Source organism: Solanum lycopersicum, chromosome 4, assembly GCF_036512215.1.
Source record: "Solanum lycopersicum chromosome 4, SLM_r2.1".
Classification (NCBI taxonomy): domain Eukaryota; kingdom Viridiplantae; phylum Streptophyta; class Magnoliopsida; order Solanales; family Solanaceae; genus Solanum; species Solanum lycopersicum.
In genome coordinates, this window is record NC_090803.1 from 48,506,796 (window position 1) to 48,527,034 (window position 20,239).

At 36.1% G+C, this 20,239-nt stretch overlaps 1 protein-coding gene across 1 annotated transcript; it reads right to left on the reverse strand.

Annotated features, from left to right (window-relative positions):
• Positions 1-340: 340 nt before the first annotated feature.
• LOC101246046 (uncharacterized) lies at positions 341-20,239 on the reverse strand. The gene is made up of 13 exons (XM_004237460.5): positions 19,700-20,239; positions 17,219-17,390; positions 16,895-17,112; positions 16,033-16,093; positions 13,773-13,845; positions 12,516-12,593; positions 11,645-11,802; positions 8,505-8,673; positions 7,159-7,621; positions 6,658-7,059; positions 5,360-5,563; positions 1,126-1,259; positions 341-804 (listed from the first exon to the last, which is right to left on the reverse strand). Exons 1-13 carry the CDS (start codon positions 20,069-20,071, stop codon positions 633-635), a joined length of 2,676 nt encoding a protein of 891 aa, XP_004237508.1. The 5' UTR covers positions 20,072-20,239; the 3' UTR covers positions 341-632.

The following is a 20,239-nucleotide window of genomic DNA, read 5'->3' on the forward strand; positions in this document are numbered from 1 at the left end:
AATGCATTTTTACTACGCTTACACCTTTTAAAACACTAATACAGAGATCACAGAAAAACCCATACATGAAAACCATTCCATTGTTGGAGACACAAGATTGATTTCTTAATCCAATTATTTTCAAATCAACTAAAATAACAGTCATTAGTAGGTTAAAATATCAAAACCTTTATAGAATAAAAATTTAAATAAACAATGTCCTGAGGGTCTTAACTGGGCACTGAAAAGTTGCAAGAACTACTGTGTATCATTTTGTCCATCTTTTGAAAAAACTGTATAACCTCAGTTTTCTAAACCATGCCATCTAATGGGTATACAGAATAAAACACAGTTCTTACAATGAACCAGCAAATCAACTTCTCTATTACTGCTGACAATGAACCAGTAAATCAAACACGGTTGTTTACGTATTAACAACTTCTACTCACGTACCAAGTATGTAAATTTCAACTTTTTACACCAATGACAAGGTGTTGGAAGCAACACTCAAGAATGAACCATATCTATTTTTGCTTACAACTAACTCTCCATTCTGCGCTTGTTTGTTTTGAGACTCTATATGCTACAACATTTATGGTATGCTATTCTAAATTCCTCCTAACCTACAAGTAAAATTGCAATATGCAGATCCCCTATTGCGAACCATTAACAGGAGTATCACTACCCTGCCTGGCAGAAATTACTCTATCAAGGGTTTCATCTGGGACCTTGATTCCGCTAGTCTCTAGATCTGCCACTATGGCAATTGCAGCATCAAGCTCCCCAAGATCAAGGCATAATATGATGATTTCGTCATACAAAGGGCTGCAACGAATGGGTTAAGATCAATAAATCAATTTAAATAATACGTTAAACTTTTAGATAAGACCATGATAAGGATATACAAGATAAATTATGGTAGTAGAAGCACAGCAAAGCAGAAAGATTTGCTGGAAGTGAACCAATATATAGTAAACACGATCTCAGCTTGAATATCTAAAGGCAACTCAATTTGTTTAGCCAATCTTTGTGTAAACCTTCTTTTTGCTGATGTTATATCATTTATTTGTTTGTTGCTAGTCTGATGCAAGTAGCACGAAAACATAATTCATAAAAAAGGTAGTATTTCAGGTAAACCAAACTTACCTTCCAAATACATAACCAAGACTATGTGTTGTCTGCAAAATTTTCAAAAAAGCAGAAGGCATAGGAGCTCGTACTGCAGAACGCAATATCATAGCACAATCACCAATTGTTGGTGTCCCACCCAATTCTATTACCTGAGACAGAAACATTTTTCGTTTACAACTGCAAAACAGAAGAATCCATACATGAAGCCAAGTTCACTAATTACAAGGACAGGAAATAGCATAGAACCAGTTCTGCTAGAATGTCATAATTCACTATCAGAATAGAACAACAATATTAGAAAACAAAGTTGTAAAACTCTAGGCTTCGTTCACTGAAAATTTATTGATATATCACTTCCAAAATCCAGAAAGACTTAATATTTAAAGAGATCTAGAAAAGCAAGACTGTAACTCCTATAAAGCGTTACAGGAGAATGCTACAAAGAAAACTAAATAAAGAAGAACCAAGAAAGTTGTAAGAACATTAGATCCGGTATGGTTTTACCGTGGCTTGGAGTCACTAGTGACTTCAGTATATGCAGCAACAGCTGATAATAATGATACAGGAAGCAAAGAAAATGAAGGTGAGTTTTGAGTATCCTTTGCAGCTAACGATTTTTTCATAAGACCATAATAGACTAACGTTGGATTATGTAGGAAAATCTTGGAAAAAATGAAACTTTATTGAACCAAATCTTCAATGTTGGGTTCATTTAATTCTCCTTCTCAAACCAAAGATGAGAGACAGTCATCAGGAAGTTGGCCACCAGTCATACCAAATTCTGATCCATAACTGCCACAATGAAAGTTTCTAGGAAGAAGCATGAATTGGTAAAATGAAAAATCTGGAAGAGCAAGTGTTAAATGTAGGCATCATTCATGTGAATATGTTGAGTGTTCTAAACTACTATCTTTCTGTGTATTAAATAAAAGATATAGGTAGACGGTAAAAGCACAAAATGCAATAACAACATATGCAGTGTAATCTCATAAGTAGGGTATGGGAGGGTAGAGTATATGCAAATCTTACCCCTACCTCATAACAATAAAGAGGTTGCTTACGATAGACCCTCAGCTTAAATAAAGCATTCAAAGCAGATTGAAAAAGGGAATACGGAAATGGAAGCAGTAACAACAACAAAATAATACAAAATGGAGAGTAGTACACAACATAAAAAAGGAAGAGCAGTAACCACAACAAAATAATGTGATAACCGAAGCACAAAAGAACACATGTGATAACCAAAATCTAAGAACAAGAAACTACGAGAATAGTATTAATTTATTGGTAAGAAAGTAGGTACAAGTACGACCACCATGCGTATTCTGCAGGAAGCCAGAGAACGCTCAACTGTCAACTAACCTTCTACCCTATTCCGCAACCTCCAAACCTTCCTATCTAAGGTTGCTCCTCGGTCAGCTCAAATGTCTTGTCTAATCACCTTTCCCCAATTCTTCTTCGATTTGCATCTACCTAACCTATCGCCCGCCATTGCTAACCTCTCACACCTCACTGGGGCAACTACACTTCTCCTCTTCATATGCCAAAATCATCTTAACCTCAATTCCCTCATCTTCTCCACCATGGAAGACACTCCTACTTGTCTTGGATATCTCAATTCATAATTTTATCTCTCTTACTATGCTGATACACCCATCTCAACATCCTCATCACCATAACTTTCACCTTCTGAATGTGAGAGTTCTTGACTGGCCAACACTCTGCCCGATACAACATAGTTGGTCTAACTACCACTCTGTAGAACTTACCTTTAGTTTTGAAAGTATCTTCTTATCACACAAGACTCTAGAAGCAAGCCTCCATTTTGCCCATCCAACACTAATACGATATGTGACATTATAATTCATCTCACCATTACCTTGAATTGACCCCAAATACTTGAAACATCCTCTTATAGGGATGACCTAAGCATCAAGCCTAACTTTTGCGCCAACCTAATGCATAGCATCAATGAAGGGGTCGTTTGGTAGAGTGTATAAGAATAATGCTAAATAGAGTGTATTACTAATGCTTGCATTAGCAATGCATGTGTTAGTTATGCTTGCATTAGTTATACATAGATTATTTTTATGCATTATTTAGTTTGATGCATACAAAAATAGCATGCATTGCATAAAAAAATAATTTACAAAGATACCCTCAGATACCCTCCACTATTATGGTAGAAAAGATGTAAAAAGGTATCGAGGGCAATTGGGTCTTTAATCTTGCTAATGCATAAAACCATTGCATTGCTAATACCTAGAAATCCATGGCAAATACACACACTAATACACAACAGAGTGTTTAACTGATGCAAGCATTAGTTATACATAGGTTGAAAAGAGTACCAAACAAGATGCTAGTAATATTAACACACAAGGCTAATGCATGCATTATTTTTCCTAATACACTCTACCAAACGAACCCTAAATATCAGTCTTGTTCTTGGTCAACTTGAATCCTTTAGAGTCCGCGATTTGTCTCTGAACCTCCAGCCTAGAGTCAACTTCTCCACAAGTCTCATCAATCCATACTATGTTATCTGCAAACAACATACACCATGGCATCTCACCTTGGATATACCACAGCAATTCACCCATAACCAGTGCAAAACAAAATGGACTAAGAGTCGACCTCTGGTGTAACCCCATCATGACTGGAAAGTGCTTTTAGTCTCTTACTATTGTCCTCACCCTAGTCTTGGATCCATCGTACATGTCCTCAATCGCCCTGGTATAAGCCACAACTACACCTATAGCCTCCAAGCATATCCATGGGACCACCCTGGGGACTTTGTCATAAACCTTTTCTAGGACGAGGAACACCATATGTAAATCCATCTTCCACTCCCTATCTTGTTCCATTAGCCTCCTCATAAGATAGATGGCTTCTGTGGTAGTTCGCCCCGACATGAATTCAAATTGATTCTCAGAATTAGACACAACCCTCTTTACCCTTATCTCCACCACCAAACATTTTCACTGTATGGATTAGCAGCTCAACACCACTATAGTTGCTGCAATTCTATATATTATCCAGTTAGACGACCCTCCAAGCCTACCCTCCTATATTCTTGCAGAACTCCACCGAAATTTCATCTGGCCTGGTCGCTCTTTCCCAGCTCATCCTACGAATAGCACTTGATCTCATCAACCTTTATAGACCTACAATACTCGAAATCTTGTTTTCTCTCAGAGAGCTCCAACTCTCCAGTATAATGTCCATGTCCCTCCCATCATTCAAGAGCTTGAGAAAGAATGTTTGTCCCCTCCATCTAATGAGTGTCTACTCCACCAAAACTTTGTTTTTGATGCACTTCACTTGGTTGAGGTCTTAGGCCTTCTTCGCTTGCCTTGGCTAGCCTGTTCAGCTTCTTATCTCGGCCTTTGTCTCATAACTCCGCATGCAAGCATTAGAAAACTTTCATTTTGCCGGTGTAACCGACAACTCTGCCTCCTCCCTTGATACTTTATACATTTCCCTCTTAGTACGCTTATCATACTCGTTCTTACTCTCCACCAACTTCGCATAAACAGCCTTATTTGCTTCCACTTTCCATTAGACTTCACCATTCCCCCACTAATCTCCTGTCCACTAGAGTTTCCTCTAGAAATCCCCCAACACCTCTTTTGCAGCTTCCCTTATGCAACTAGCTGTCATATCCCACATGTTGGTCGTCCCCCCCCCCCCCAAAAAAAATGCAATATCACCAATTCATTTTTTTTTCAACACAAAATACAATATCTTAGCATAGAGCTATGAATAATCACCGAGCAAAGAGATATTAATTACTAAGTCTGTAAGGAAACAGGGATAGTTTAGCTATACTTGTCTAACAATATACATTTGTGAGATGACAGGGGTTTGAGAGAGAACTCAATTTTTATTAGTTAATGATATACTCAACACGCACCCTCACGTGCGGGTCTAATTCTTTTCATGGGCCAAGCATGTGGAATTTCTTTTTAATTTGGGTAGTAGTGAGATTCGATCTCAGGACCTTTGCCTGCTCGGATACCATGTTAAAATAAAAGAGTTTGAGAGGGAACTCAACTTTTATTAGTTAATGATATTCTCAGCAACATTGTTTCACGGACTCTCAAAAATCTGTCACGGCATATACTTACATAGAAATTCAACCTATACGCATGCTATTTAGCAAGAGGTTACTTGTAGATTGAGGAAAGACTGCATGTAACATTGTGTTGAAAATGGTGAGGAGATTAAAAAGGATATCATAACATACTTTTGTCATCACTTTGATCGCCAATTCAACTTCCCACTCCTGTGACCATCTTCGAGGAGCTTTGTTCTTGATTTCTTTTTCCCATGTCCAGCCCCAAGCATCAGTGATTGTATACATATCTGATACATCAAATACTTTCCTTTTCCTCAGCTCCACAAATGCTTCATGAATGTCTAGTGGAAACCAATCATCATCGTCATCATCCTGTGCAAATAAGAGAAGACATATCAATCAAATACCCATGCTTGTAAACAGCAATTTTTGTGAATCTTATGCAGTTTCCAGAAGTAAATGAGTCATTATGCGAAAATTTGTAAGTTTTAGGGTAATTTGTAGGGAAACATAGGGTTATTACCTGGATGACTATTTCCATTTTTGATTGTATGCTAAACATTTGCCCATGAAACAAATAAAGATGTTCTAAGGCAACAGATTCAAACACACAAGTTTTAGTCACCTAAAGCACACCGTCTCTGTGGTCTAGATTAGACAGAATGTTATAAGATTCATAAAATGGTGAATCAGAGAGATGTATTTTAAGAACGAACTATGAAGCTAAAATATACAAAAGTAGATATAGTAAAGGTAAAGTCGGAACTTGGAGAGGGAAGAGGAAAATATGATATAAATGTCAATCCCTCAACAGCTATGGAAATTGTAATCACACGATTCTCCCTACTCACTAGTTACCTATTTCAAAAAAAAAAATGATTCTCCCTACTCACCAAATTGTTTTTCTACTTTGAATCATAACTATTAAACAAATTATTGATGAAGCACATCGCTGCAATATTTATGAGAAACAAGAAGGCACCAAAAATTACATTTTGGCTGTTGGGGTGAAAAAGGAAAAGATTGTGAATTCAGAGTGACATGTGGCTCATCAAAAATTCGATGACGATTTTGACTTTCCTTGTCCACAACTAAAAATTTTCATGAGAAGAACCAGACGAGATGTGGATATTCAGATGGAAATTGGAAAAAGAGTCCACTGGGATCGAGAGAGCAGACATCAACTAAATCAATCAACCAACAATGCCTCAATCCTAAACTATTTATGGTTGGCTTAATAGATCTTTCGAATACGGTCTTGCCCAATTAAGGCCCATCTTGTTCCAAATGATTTACTAAAATATCACGGGAAGATACAGGAATGTAGTGGATATTCCATTTGGGTCCATATGAGACAGAGAGAGCAGATATCAAACATATGACTTGCTTGTATCTTCTGACTTTTCTTTCTACGTAGATGCTATAACAAATAATTAGCAATCGATGAACACCATAAAATGTCATACCACTGCAGCTACTCTAGAAAGCCTTCGCCTGGATTTTTTTGAAGAGCTAGCCGTTAGATCAGAATCTTTTAGCAGTTGCACTCCAATCATTTGAAGAGGTTTTGCAGCTTCAACTTCCTTGTCCTTCCTGTCACTTATTTCTGGTTGGCTTTCAGTTTGCTCCACTTCTTCCTCCTCATCTTGTGCCTCGTCATCTTCTGCCTCATCATCTTCAGCATCTTTGGTGATATCATCAACAGCATCATTATCATCTACCACATCAGTAGGTTCTAAGTCTATTATTTCCGACTGTTGGCCATAATTTTCACTTAATCCCTCCCCAAGAAAGCGGCGTTTCCAGAATTCTGTATTTCCTTCATGCAACTTTATACGTGAGATCAACTCATCAAGCTCTTCATCAACCTGAAAAAATAACACAATAAAGTTTGTGAGGAATGACATGGATTTGCATGATATCTCAAGACAACTAGTTACACTTAATACACTGGGAATAACATTTACCTCTTCTTCTTCCTCCTCAACTGGAGGAACCCAAAGTGGCCTGCCTCTAGAGCGATTTATTCTCCTTGCTTTCTGCACTCGTTGGTAGAGTACATTTCTGGTTCCATCTGTTGGTAAACCTTGTGCTTCTAGTTCTTCCTTTAATTCTGATACAACCATTTTACTAGCAGCTTTTGGTTTCAAGGCACTCTGTTCAGGTCCTTTGATGACTTTCCTCAGTCTCTCCTCAATACGTATGTAATCATACTCGGATACTTTCCCCAGAATTGAAGGTCCTTCATTGAGTAAGGTTTTCAAAAGCTTCCTGTGGTGCAACCTCCACTCTTCAAAACATCTTTGTTTAAAAGAGGTTTCCCTAGGATTGGAATATATAAACCCTTGGGCATCAGGATCTAAAGGAGTTTTTCCCCTTCTTGGGACCCATCGTTTGCGGTCACCTGTGAGTCCACCTTCAGCAACATACCTGAATGTTACGGCCAATTAAACCACATCTTATAGTGGAAAACCAAAGCAAGAAATTGAAGTAGAACATCACCACAATAAACCTAGGGAAAAAACAATGAATATACAAACAAACAAACAATTAGAAAAACAGCCAACCATTAAACATGAAATTAGGGCAAGACAGTCTATTATCAGTACAATTACCATGCCCACTATCTAGAAAAGCTCAAAAATGTGAGCTTATCAGCTAAAAACAGAAAAGAATAGATGTGACAGTAATGAGCCCTGGAGGAAAAAATAAAGGTCATGAATTAGAGGCTATATAATTTTCCTGTGACTACTCCACCAACCCGGAAATCATGCAAGTCTAATTTACATAAAAATGGTTAGTTTCCTCAATTCTAAAAAATAAGGAATTATCAGCTTGATAATGTTACATCATGTGCATCTTTAGTACAAGCGAATTCCAAAATGATATACTCTCAAGTGTCAACATAAATCAACATACAACTAAGTGGCTTTATTATCCCAGCATCACACTTCAATATTACACCATCAACCTTAGCACAATCAGTAGATAAATTCACTAAGCAAATAGAGCAAGCTGAAAGCTTGCAAAGAGTCATCAAAGTGGGAAATACCCAATAATGAATTTTAAAGTGCTAGGTATCAATGGAGCAATACACATAGAAACCAAGGTGCTATAATAACAGCCTTTTTTCCTGATTGTCGAATTAATCATTGCACAATACGCAAGCAAAGATCAAAAATTAGGCATATAATTAGTTGATACCTCCATCATAACGCTTGTACCCAGATATTGATTAGGAAAATAAGCAAATGATGTCAAAATCAATAAGTATGCAACGAGATATGATACTAACATGCATAAAAATGCTTACCTGGCTATGTAATCTATCTCATATCCAAGTTCAGCTTCTTCCTGCAAAGGTTCAATCCATGAACTAACTAATGTACGATATTTTCTGCTTAAGATCATTGCTCTTGGTGGGATTGGCTGGTTATCTTTAGCCATAGCTTCAAGTGCTTCCAACAACTCAACAATCCTCCCTGGAGTAAAAGATCATTTTGTTGATATTCTTGCTAAGACTCCTCACAAAGAAATTACACCACATTATCTCATTTAAAAATAAATGAGGCTCAAATTCATAGATAGCCCATTAAACTTGGCACCAACTGCCATGTAGACACCTTAACTTTCCGAGTTGCCATTTAGACAACTCTACTTGGTAGAGGTGTGTCGCTTGGAAGCCCGGGTTTGACCTGGCACCACAAGTTTGTTATCTTCATATTTGAGCGTGTTAGAGGTTATTCTATTGCATTTCCAACTCAAAAGGCATAGTGAAATTCTTTTATATACCTTATCTACCTCTATTTCTCCCCAAATGCCGGCCCCTTCTTCTTCATCTTTTTTGTTAGTCAAACACCATTTAAGTTACCACCACTTTAAAACAATATAAAAACGCTTCAATTCCTCAACATAAGACACTCCTGTTTGTCCCAATTTATATGAACATGTCTGATTGAACACATAAGTTAAGAGGACTAAAACAACTTTTGAAAGTGGGGGTCTAAAACAAGCCATAGAAAATTGTATGGCTATAAATCACCTCATTGAGAGTAAAATGAGAAGTTTAAAGTTAAAAATATTTCTAAATATAGAAAAATATCATTCTTTTGGGGGACTTGTTAAAAAGGAAGGAGTATCACATAAATTAGGATGGATGGATATTAACTTGACTTACGAAATTCACATAAACTCAAATCATCATAATTTACAGATAAGAAACCAATATAAGAAACAAAGTAATTATTAGTAAGCATATTACTTTCTTTCTATATTTTGATAAGATAATGAATTTCAGAGCAGGCATCAAGAAGATGCATACATCACAGATCATAGAAAAATACAAGACATTGTTAGCTCTATTGCGAAAGGCTAATCTAAAGTTAAGGGGCTAAAAAGGTCCCCAAAAAAAAAAGGTTCAGGGGAATAGACAGGGGGAAATTGCTCCAGCTACAGAGAGTAGTTAAAACTCTAGATTTAAGAATATAGACAGGGGGAAGAGGTTCCTTCAAATCATATTTTTTTCTTAGTTTCTTATTTTCTCTATTTATTACCAATTTTCCAGTTTTGCTTCAATAGTAAAACAACAATAGTAATGAATATTGGTGCTTTTGAATGAAACGAGCTTCATGGGAGGAACCAGTGGAAAAACAATGGTATACGGAGCACAGAAACACCTGTGATGGTGGAAGCTTCGATGATTCGGAAGCGGTCTCGATTTTGGTGATGGTTATTGTTTTCGCAGTTTTTCTTAGAGAGTTTTTGGGGAAAGAGTGTTTTGGTGTGTGTTGAAGAAAAAGAAGATGAGAAAAAATGGAGTAATTGCCAGGGTATTTCATGGTCGGACTTCTAGTCCTGTCACTCCATGCTTTTTCCAATGGCAGTCTCTTGTTGAACTTCTTTGCTTGTGGATCTGCGGTAGATAAGCACAGAGAAGAAGAATGGGATAGGGAGGAGCGAGAGGGGAGGGCGGATAGGAAAGTTGCTGTCTGCCTTCTGTTTTTGATAACTGAGAAATCCCGGAGGTCAGCTCATGCACAGTCCTAGACTTGGTAAATAATGAATCCACTCGTCTACCCTTCTCCACTTAAATACCAGGCTCTTGTCTACGGCAGGGTTTGAATTTGTGACGTGTGATCAATCCACATATCATACACTATGAGTGTGTTCGGTTTGAAGGAAAATGTTCTCTAGGAAAACAAGTGGGTTCTTACTTATTTTCTTGTGTTTGGTATATAAGCAAAAATTATTACTCTAAAAGCATTTGTATATATATAATCTAAATAAATACTACGGGAGGTGAGGGTGTGGGGATGGAGGCTACGAGGTTGGGGTGAAGATGAGGTGTGTTTGAGGGCGCTTGTTTACTTTTTTGGATATTTGTACTATTATATATTTTTGTAGTTACGAGTATCATATATTACAGGTAACGTTATTTGATTACTTTGTTTGATATGTTCCTGGGTGTCCAAGAGACGCATTTTCCAAGTTGAGGTATCTATATGGTAATTGACATAGTTTAAGTGTCAATTGGTGTACTTGTTACCTTTGTCAAAAAAAAAAGTGTGTCAATTGGTGAAAAATTTGAGGAGGTACCAATGACTCTCTCCCTCGCAACTGGCGTCCAATTTAAGGGGTAATAACTATGAAGGTCACCCTAAATGAGCTTAAGGATACTCAGGGGCAACTAATGCCAAAAAACAGAAGAGAACATAATAGGATGCTTTAAAGTACAAAGGAGGAAAATAAATATTCTCGGATCAGATATTTACAGTTGAAGCATATTGGTTTTAAGTGAACACCTGAAATAGGTGAATATAGTAGAGAAAAAGAAAAAAGGTGCTGGCTTTCATATAGATAGAAATAGAAGAAAGGTGGAATGCACAGGGCTCGTGGCTATCCCCTTCCACAATGAGAGTTCCGTTATATATGTATATAAGAGTGAAATTTCTTATGATAGAGAATATGCTCTCCAGCAATTTGAAAGGTTGCTCAACATTCAGTGCTCCCTCCTCCCAGCCCTCCCCGCCAAGCCAAAAGAAAATCAGATATGCATAGTTGTAACATGTTTTCCTTTCCCAATTTTGAATTGCTCACTGATATTTATTTTACGGGAAATTAACAACAGCTGAATAATTCTTTGATATTCTCTACCGTCTAATGCGAAAAAATAGGTCTCTTCCATATCTCTATCATTGTTCTGTTGATGCTGATGGTGTCGCTCCACATCTATTATGCATTAGCTTGTTCACATTTCAATATTCAATATAAAATGATCAGTATATTTTTAGTTGTATTATCAGTTATAACCTAACAAATCTATGTGATAGGTGAACACAAGCGGATAACAAACAAATCAAAGAAGTACCAGAGAGAATTGTTCCTTCAGGGGAGCAGACAAGAACCACTTGATCCTAAAAATAGCAGTTTTGAAATGTCCATAGTATATATTACCTTCTCTACATAGAGCACGAAGATACAATGAAAGTGGATCCCCGTACTTCCCATCATTATATAGCACTTGTGTTCCGCCTTCAAAGTTCTTTAGACCACGGAAATGTCTGATAGCTTCACGGACCACACAATACTTGGTAAAGCATTCAACCAACAAACTGAAAAAAGAACACGAAAAGTCATCATACAAATCCTTTTTTGGGGGAGTGGGGGTGGGGGAGGCAACTTCTACACAAGCTGAGTGTGGGTGCATAGCGATGTACTAATTAATACAATGATGACTTCCTTGCTTCCATTTATGCAGTTGGCTAACCAAAAGGTTAGCAACCGAACTTTAGAAACAAGTAAACAGAGTACACAAAAAGAAAAAAGTACTACTCCTTGCTTAACTAGCTCATGCTATGTATTTTATATTCCCTAGAATCAACTATAGGAATAAAATTTTGCTGACAAGAAGGCTCAGTACAAATTTCCACCCAATTAAGAGAGTTTCCAAGAATTAAGTATCTTTTCTTAATAAGAAAAGCTGCCCAAAGTTATCAGTAAACCTAATTCCCCAGGATCAAACTTTGGGCTTGTCCCCTGGTTACAGTTTCTTAAGTTGGGAACTTCTCAAATCGACAAAAAATTCAAAAAAAGTTCTCCCACTGTTCAAAAAAATAAAATAAGTAGAACTTTGAGCTTGTCGTAAAAGATGGACAAACTGGAGAAAAAAAGATCCAAGAAATGTGATTGGATCATACCAGAGTCTTGCCGCAGCAGGGAAAATGAGACGTTTCAAGATGAATAATCAAAATAGTACTTTCTAAAAACAGAGAAACGTTCATGCTACGAAAACTTATTGAAGATAGAATAAAAGAAAGTTTCTTACGCATAGGTTCTCACGTTTGGTTGCAAACGTTTGTGGTCCTCAACCATCATCCCAAGTAGCTCAGCAACATCCTGCACTCTAACAGTCAGACAAAAAGCTTCAGTAAAGATTGAATGATTAGACATGCTATAAGTACAAAATTTTAGCATTTCTCCACCAAAGTTCACATGAAGAAAATGTCAGAAAGATGTATAACACTTTAATCAACAGTGAAGAACAAAACCAGTGCATCAAAAAAACATGTTGACAAGACAACCCACCGCCGCTACCCTTTGGGTGCACACATGATAAAACCAGCTCCAGTATAATAGCCCGCAAACCACACTGGAGAGGTAAAAAAACACTAACAAACCATATGCGATCAGCTCGAGAGAAAGCATGCAGGAGGTTTCAAGCCCGAAATCCCCAATTCGGGGAATTACCTAATCAACAAACTTGGCAACTCTTGCGGGTGAAAAGTCACAAATTTTAAAAACATACTCCAAGTTCCAAAGTCTGTACAGGAGCGTCATACCTCAATTTTATGTAATCGAAAATTTTACAAATCGGTGCTTAATAATTCAAGGAAGGATCATAATGGTTGGGCACAAATTGACCTATTAAAGTTTTGGGCTAAAATTGGTAAAAAGAAAAATAATAAAACCAAAAACTTGGTATTCAAGCCACTATTCAGAGGCTTAGCTAATAGTACTCAATAAATTACTCAATTCTCTCACTAAAAATTAAAATAAACAAATGAAATAAGTGGATAGAGAGAAAAATTGTGTCAGCTGCAACAAGAAATGTGTTTGAGAAGTGGCCTTGAGTTGGGAAAGTTGGGTATGACCCAACACAACATTGATTTGACCCAACTTATACTGCTACGAACAAACTTTAAATGGGTTAGGCTAAGACCTTTACTTCTGTTTAACCTGTTTTGACTTTGACCTGTCCAATCTTGATCCACCTGTTCATTAAACACCCTTAATTATAAATCCTACATTAAACTCAGTTTAGCTGGCAGTTATTGGTAGATTCTAAGGTGCACTCAAACAAATGGTAAATGATATATTCTGTTAAAGACATCTTTATGAGCATGTGTGGGCAGAGTTGGAAAATCATTTTAGCTCTTTAACTATAGAAACATAAACCCAGATCACCTGGAGCTCTGTGTATACATAAATCGGCAGCTTGAATCTCTGCAGGCTTCAGCTAATTTTGATAGCATGGTTGGGAAGATGAAACTACGAATAAACATGAGTATGATTCAGAACTTACCTATCGTAGGACTCAGCCCTTGTATATGCTTGGATAACCCAATTATACGTCTCCGTATCAGGTTTCATATGATCTGCCAAAACAAAGTTAATGATCAGCTTATTCATTTGATAGAAATATTGGTCGTTATCAGTTAACACTCTGTGAGTAACTACTGCCAGGAAAGACAACAAAATTACAAAGAATTATTCCAGCATAATAAAATTAAAGATTCAAAAGCAACTTTATCTTCTATTTTTACTGAACAAGGTACTTGAAATTTTAAAACAGGACTGGATGCAAGTGCTTCAAAAGCAGATGCATGATGGATAAATGGATCATGATACGGATATTAGAAAATAAATTAGCATAGGGATACGTCATATGAGAACTTTAACAATGTGGCTCTAAAAGAAGAAGGATCACGAGGAACTTAAAAAGAAAGAAGTAATTTTGTAGACGAATCAATCAATCACATATACAAATTAGAGTTCTGCTATATATATCTGTCTTCTCCACAAGCAGGGTCATCCTCGGAACTATTTCACGTGTTGTTTTGCTCCATCGGTCAATTTTGATTGCTCAGTCTGACCGGGAAATTAGAGGTGTTAGTGTTTTTCACATGTTTTAACTAGAGAGAAGAGAGATATTTCACGCAATTTGCATATAGGGTAGCCTGCTGAGAGATATGAATACACCCAAAACAATCATTTTGTTTCAATATCTGTAAAAAAGAAAGGTCACAAGTGTGATGACAGTTAGACTAGATAGAGAGGATTTTTCCATACTTGTCAACCCTATTTAAAGATGAGCAAACCAATAAATAAATATGAAGAGCTCTCATGATACATGCTACTTGCAAAAGATACTATGTTGATTGATGAAATTAGTTATGGAGTTAGAAGTGTTAACACTTGTGTGTGTTAGGTAGTGGAGCCTGATTAATATATATAACTGTTTACGCGGTTTAACCTCCGCGGTGAGGTTGCCAGGGGGTTATGGAGGCGGGGTTTGGGGCAACGCCCCGATCTAAATTTTAGGCTTTCTTATTTATTCTCTATTTATTCTCTGTAACCAAAAATACTCTGATTTATTAATATAAATATACCTCACCGCCGTGGAAGTTTACTCACGGGGTGTTACCACGAAATATTGGGTTTTCTCTTCTCTCTCTAGATCTCTCATCTCTTTCTCTTGAAAGTTCTTATGTTCTTCATTCATCTAGTGTGTGTGCGTGAATTCGATCCTAACAGTGTGCACTGTACACTTCTTTTAATTCTGAGTGAACTTTATGAGTTTATTGCTCTCATATTTTGTACTCTCTTTTATATACAGAATTGTTCATCTCCTCTTGTGGATGTAGGTCAGTTGACCAAACTATGTTAAATGTTTGTATCTCTTTTGATATATTTCTCGTTTGTCTTCTTACTCATAGTCTATCGAGGTTTGCTTTGTTAGCTTCCACATGACATCGAATTATTTCAATCCTAACAAGTGGTATCAGAGACAGACGCATCCCAATTTATTGTTCACTGATGTTGAGCCCCCATTTGTAAGTGTCCATGCTCCAATTGAGATCTGGATGTGCGGGGTAGTGTTAAGAAGTCCTACATCGGTAGAGGGATGAGATATTGGTCTCTTTATATGGACTTGGACAAACCTCCCCTCATGAGCTAACTTTTGGATCTCATGAGCTAATTTTTGGGTTGAGTAAGGCTCAAGTGTCATATCTTTACAAGACAATAGAGGTATTTTAAAAAATAACCATACCAAATGTTTAATGAAGTGCTTAATCTCCTCTGGAAGCACTATTGAAAGAAATACTTTTCCACAGTATACTGCACTACAAAACAAGACCTTAGTGAAGCCAACAAGGGAGAAGTCCAGGAGTTATGTAGTCAAACAGTCCACTTTTAACAACTTGAAGACTCTTCCCTAGCCGATGTATACACACTTCTTGTTTACAACCCAACACTAGCCAACCCATTGTTGTATAGTTCAAAAATAACAGAAGTATTATTACTCAATCTCCTATTTGATCCAATTCAGAGCAACCTCATTTTAGTCGCTCATAATGAATATCTTTAAGTGAGTTAAAGGTTAAACTTCAGATGCATCCTATAAACATTTATGCACTTCTTGATCCAAAATATAACAAATAAGTCATATTTTCTGCCCAGTATCACAATCCAGGCAAATACTGAAAGCATTTAGCTCAAGCACAAATGAAGGAATCAAAGTGGGTCAACTACAAGCTTAACAAGGGAAAGAAACTACATACCGTCACCATATTCCATATTCTCAAATGTCGCAAAAGCAATTTCAGGTATCCCACAGCTAGCCTGGAAAACAAAAAACAAGAATTAGAGAAACCTATATAATAAACAAGTCCACTGTTACTGTAACTAAAATTAGTTAAGGATTTCATACATTCAGCCAGTTTACCTCTTTTGGTCTTAACATTCTTTCAATAGTTGATTAAAAAACATGAAAAAATTGAAGGATCATTTAAACAAGAACTCCTAAATAGAAAGAAGCTCCACTAATCTTGAAACAAGAAGGATCAAAAGGACCGTAAGATATTGTCATCTAACTTACACAAATCACCCCCGATTAACTTGCTTAACTCAAATTTATAAACCTAGAGATTTTCAAATATACCTTCATATGTTGCAACTTTTGAAAGCCAATATTCAGTAGAAGTTTCACCATCAATGAGAATGCCAGCAAAATTATATTTTCAGATGGCTGATATGACATGAAAATGTGCACTATAATATATTATTCTAGTAATGAAAGAATCCAATGCAGTTACCAATGACCAAATTCCAATTTATCAAAACCCATGATTCATACTCTTTTAGGCTTCAAGCTCGAACACACCCAATATGCTGTGCAACTTGAGTTTGTATGGAAGATCATAACTGTACGGAATGTGTTGCAATAGGATTTTATCATCATAAAAAAGAAATCTAAAAAAAATATATCTTAGAGATGCTGCAGCCTTTTTCTGCAATTAATGGATATTCTCCTCAATAACACTTCTGGTAGGATTTTCTTTTTTCTATATACTGAAAGTTGAGCTTCTTATCTGATAAAAGACAAAGATACATTGAGTTAAGATACAGTAGTATTAAAAGTACCTGCACACTCAAAAGACAATTGAAATGGGAGGTAGTAGCCATTCTGCCAGCAGCCTCCATTTCATAGGCAATAGTTAACGCATTTGAGTGATCTCCTACTTTACAATCTTCTTCTATCAGGAGATCATAGATCTCATCAGTTGCTCTGAGTCCACCCTCAGCACCCTTGAGAAACACTTTGTTGGCATCTTCTAGATGATTACTCCGTACAAGCTCCTCTGCTCCAAGGATAATACAAACTTAAAACTCAACGAAAGAATGGTTTATGAGAATATGAATAAAATTAATGCAACAAATCAAGCTAGGTGCTTGCTTTCACTATACCAACAAGAACTAGCCAAGCTTGGCGAATGTCGTAATTCAATTTCTCCATTGCTGCAAGAATCTCTAAGCCTCTCGTAGCAAGACCATTGGCACCAAACAAACGAACCAATGCCAAAAATGTTTCGTGTAGAGGCCGAAGACCTTCACTCAACTCCCTTCTAAGAGCATGCATCTGCCATTGCAGGATATCAGATGAGTTCAATCCCATGGTAAACCTATCATTTAGTGCGTCCAAAATTTGTATGGCCGCGTTCAGTATTATTGGCTTAAATTTGTATGGCCAGGTTCAGTAATATTGGCTTAAATGAAATGCAGCTGACATAAGAAAAATTAATACACAAGAAGCTTTACAAGCAGAAGAGTTAACACGTAGAGGATATACCAAAAAGGAGAGCTTAATTCCTAGACAAGGGTGGCAATCAAGCTTAAATCATTAATTTGAAGACAAATTTTCTAATTGGAAAATCAGAAGAAAGGAAACAAAGTAAAACATGCTCATATACAGAGTAAATTTCACCGGTGGTCATCCAACTTTATCACACAAAAGTCACTTTTCTATTTTTTGTCTCATTATAATCATTTAACTTACAGTTTATAACACAAAATCACTTTTAAAAGTCATCCAACTCTCGCCAAGTTAATTATAAAGTAAATTTCACCTGAACTTATATATTTTGTACTGGAAATATGACATTGCAATCCAAATAGCTAGTCAAGTTAATAAAACATATTAAGTGTAATGGACCAATTACAGAGATCTTCTCCAAAGTTTCTCTTCATAACACTAATCCCTTTGTTGATTTTGAAATTACATTTAGCTCATTATATTGATATTTTGTAACAGTTCGAAGCCACACAACATATCAAGCTCTAAGATATTATGTTTGTCATTGAATTGTTTGATACTCTAACAACGACTCTTCTGTTTGATTAAAAAAATGTGTTCATAAAATTCACTAAATAAATGAGTACATTTGTAAGGGAAAAATAGTCAAATAATATTTTTTAAATTAATGATAATGAGTTAAAAGTCATACAAAAAGTTATGATAAGGGAAGTAAACATAATATAGTAAACCACAATAGAGATAAAATTATAAAGCTAATCCTATATGTAACTAACTTATTTTGGAGTGTGTCCTGCCATTTTTCTGATATCAAATATTAAATTTGATCTATGATTTACTGTTTAGTTAACTAAACCAAATTTGAATGACTTTATAAAACAAAAACAGAAAAAATGATGTTTCTATGATAAAGTTTAAGTTAGCTGACTTTTCATGTGATGAAAAACGTCTTTTGTGGATGATCACCAGCGAAATATCATATGTCAGTGTGCTTGTCTGTCTTGAAAATATCAAGTACTGAATGGGGCTAATAAAATTACAAAATTAAATCATAGCACTAGGAAACAATCAGTAATTGCTTGCGGTAAGCCTCAAATTATTTAGTATGACCATGAGGCAATTCTGAGTAATATCTATTTCACTAAAAGTTTCACCAATCAGATATCGGATTGTATCTTAATAGTAGCATGGCGTTGAATGATAGAAATAAATAACATATCCTAATATCATATCATATATCATATATCATATATATATATATATAAAAGAAAACCTACCGCCTACGTGGCGCCACCAGAAATTAGGATTCCCTTTTAATTTATTTTATTACCAAAACTAGTCTTCCCCTTTTGTAAAAAGTTATGACTTTTGTAAAAGTTATAGACTTTTATAAAAGTTATGACTTTAATGAAGAGTTGTGACTTTGATGAAAAGTTGTGACTTTACGAAAAGTTGAACTCTTATGAAAAGTTGCGACTTTAATGAAGAGTTGCGACTATTATGAAAAGTTGCGTCTTTTATGAAAAGTTGCAACTTTGACGAAGAGTTGCAACTTTTATGAAAGGTTGTGACATTTCTAAAGGGTTGCAACTTTTCCAAATAGTTGCAATTGTCTATAAATAGAGGGATTTCCTCTCATTATAAATTATAAAACTACGAAAATTCTAAACCTCTTAGTATTTTCTTCTCCTTCTCCTTCTCCTCCTCATTCACAATTAAATATTTGTGTATTTTGCTCTTATTGAATGACTCACTAAGATCTATGTTACAAATCCTAGTATGTCTTTTAACAATCACTAATTTATACTTATGTTATTAAGGATAAATGCTAAGATGTAATAATTTTCATTTTCCTTTACATTATTAATGTTTGTTATTACGAAATCTTGCATGTAAGATAATATAGTGTTTTACTAATAATGCCGGATATACTTTAAGTAATACTTTATAAATTTTGTGATACTTAATTAAAAATGCCGGATATACTTTTAAGTTATACTTTACAAATTTTGTGATATTTGTAAAGTACCGGTTATTTTACTAGTTTCACTAATAATACAGAAAAATTAAACAAAATTAAGCTTGTAGGAAGTAGGCAGATGTTGCATTTAAACAGGAGAGAGAGAGGCAGTTACAGCGCCATCATTGTCACGATGAAGTACATGAGCAACAACCAATCCATGGAAAGAACGAGGTCCAGGGGAGAGACCCGCAGCAATCATATCATAAATGACTTGAGATACACCTGCAGAATCAGCATTTCGAGCTCGTTCCATCAATTCCTCCATGAAAACAAGCCTTAACACTTTTTCCGTTCCAGAGGCCATAGAACCGTCATCATCGACCGTCTTGAGCTGATGTTGTTGCTGTTTTTTCCTTCTGGTTTTCCGCGGCTGTGATGAAACTGACGCCTTAACCCTGCTGCCTATGGACCGGGAAATTGAAGTGTAAGGAATTGGGAGATTGAATTTGGAATTGAAAGGCAGGTGTATGGAAAGGCCAGCCATTGGAGGTGAAATTTGAAATTATTATTATTACAGAAAGAAGTGAGAGTTCATTGAGGGGATAAGGCTTTTGGATGGATTTTTGCTTCTTTTTGTAAGAGCAAGAGAAATAGGGGTTTAACAGCGAGGGAAATGACGTTACAGACCGACTACTTCGGGTCAAAAGTTTAC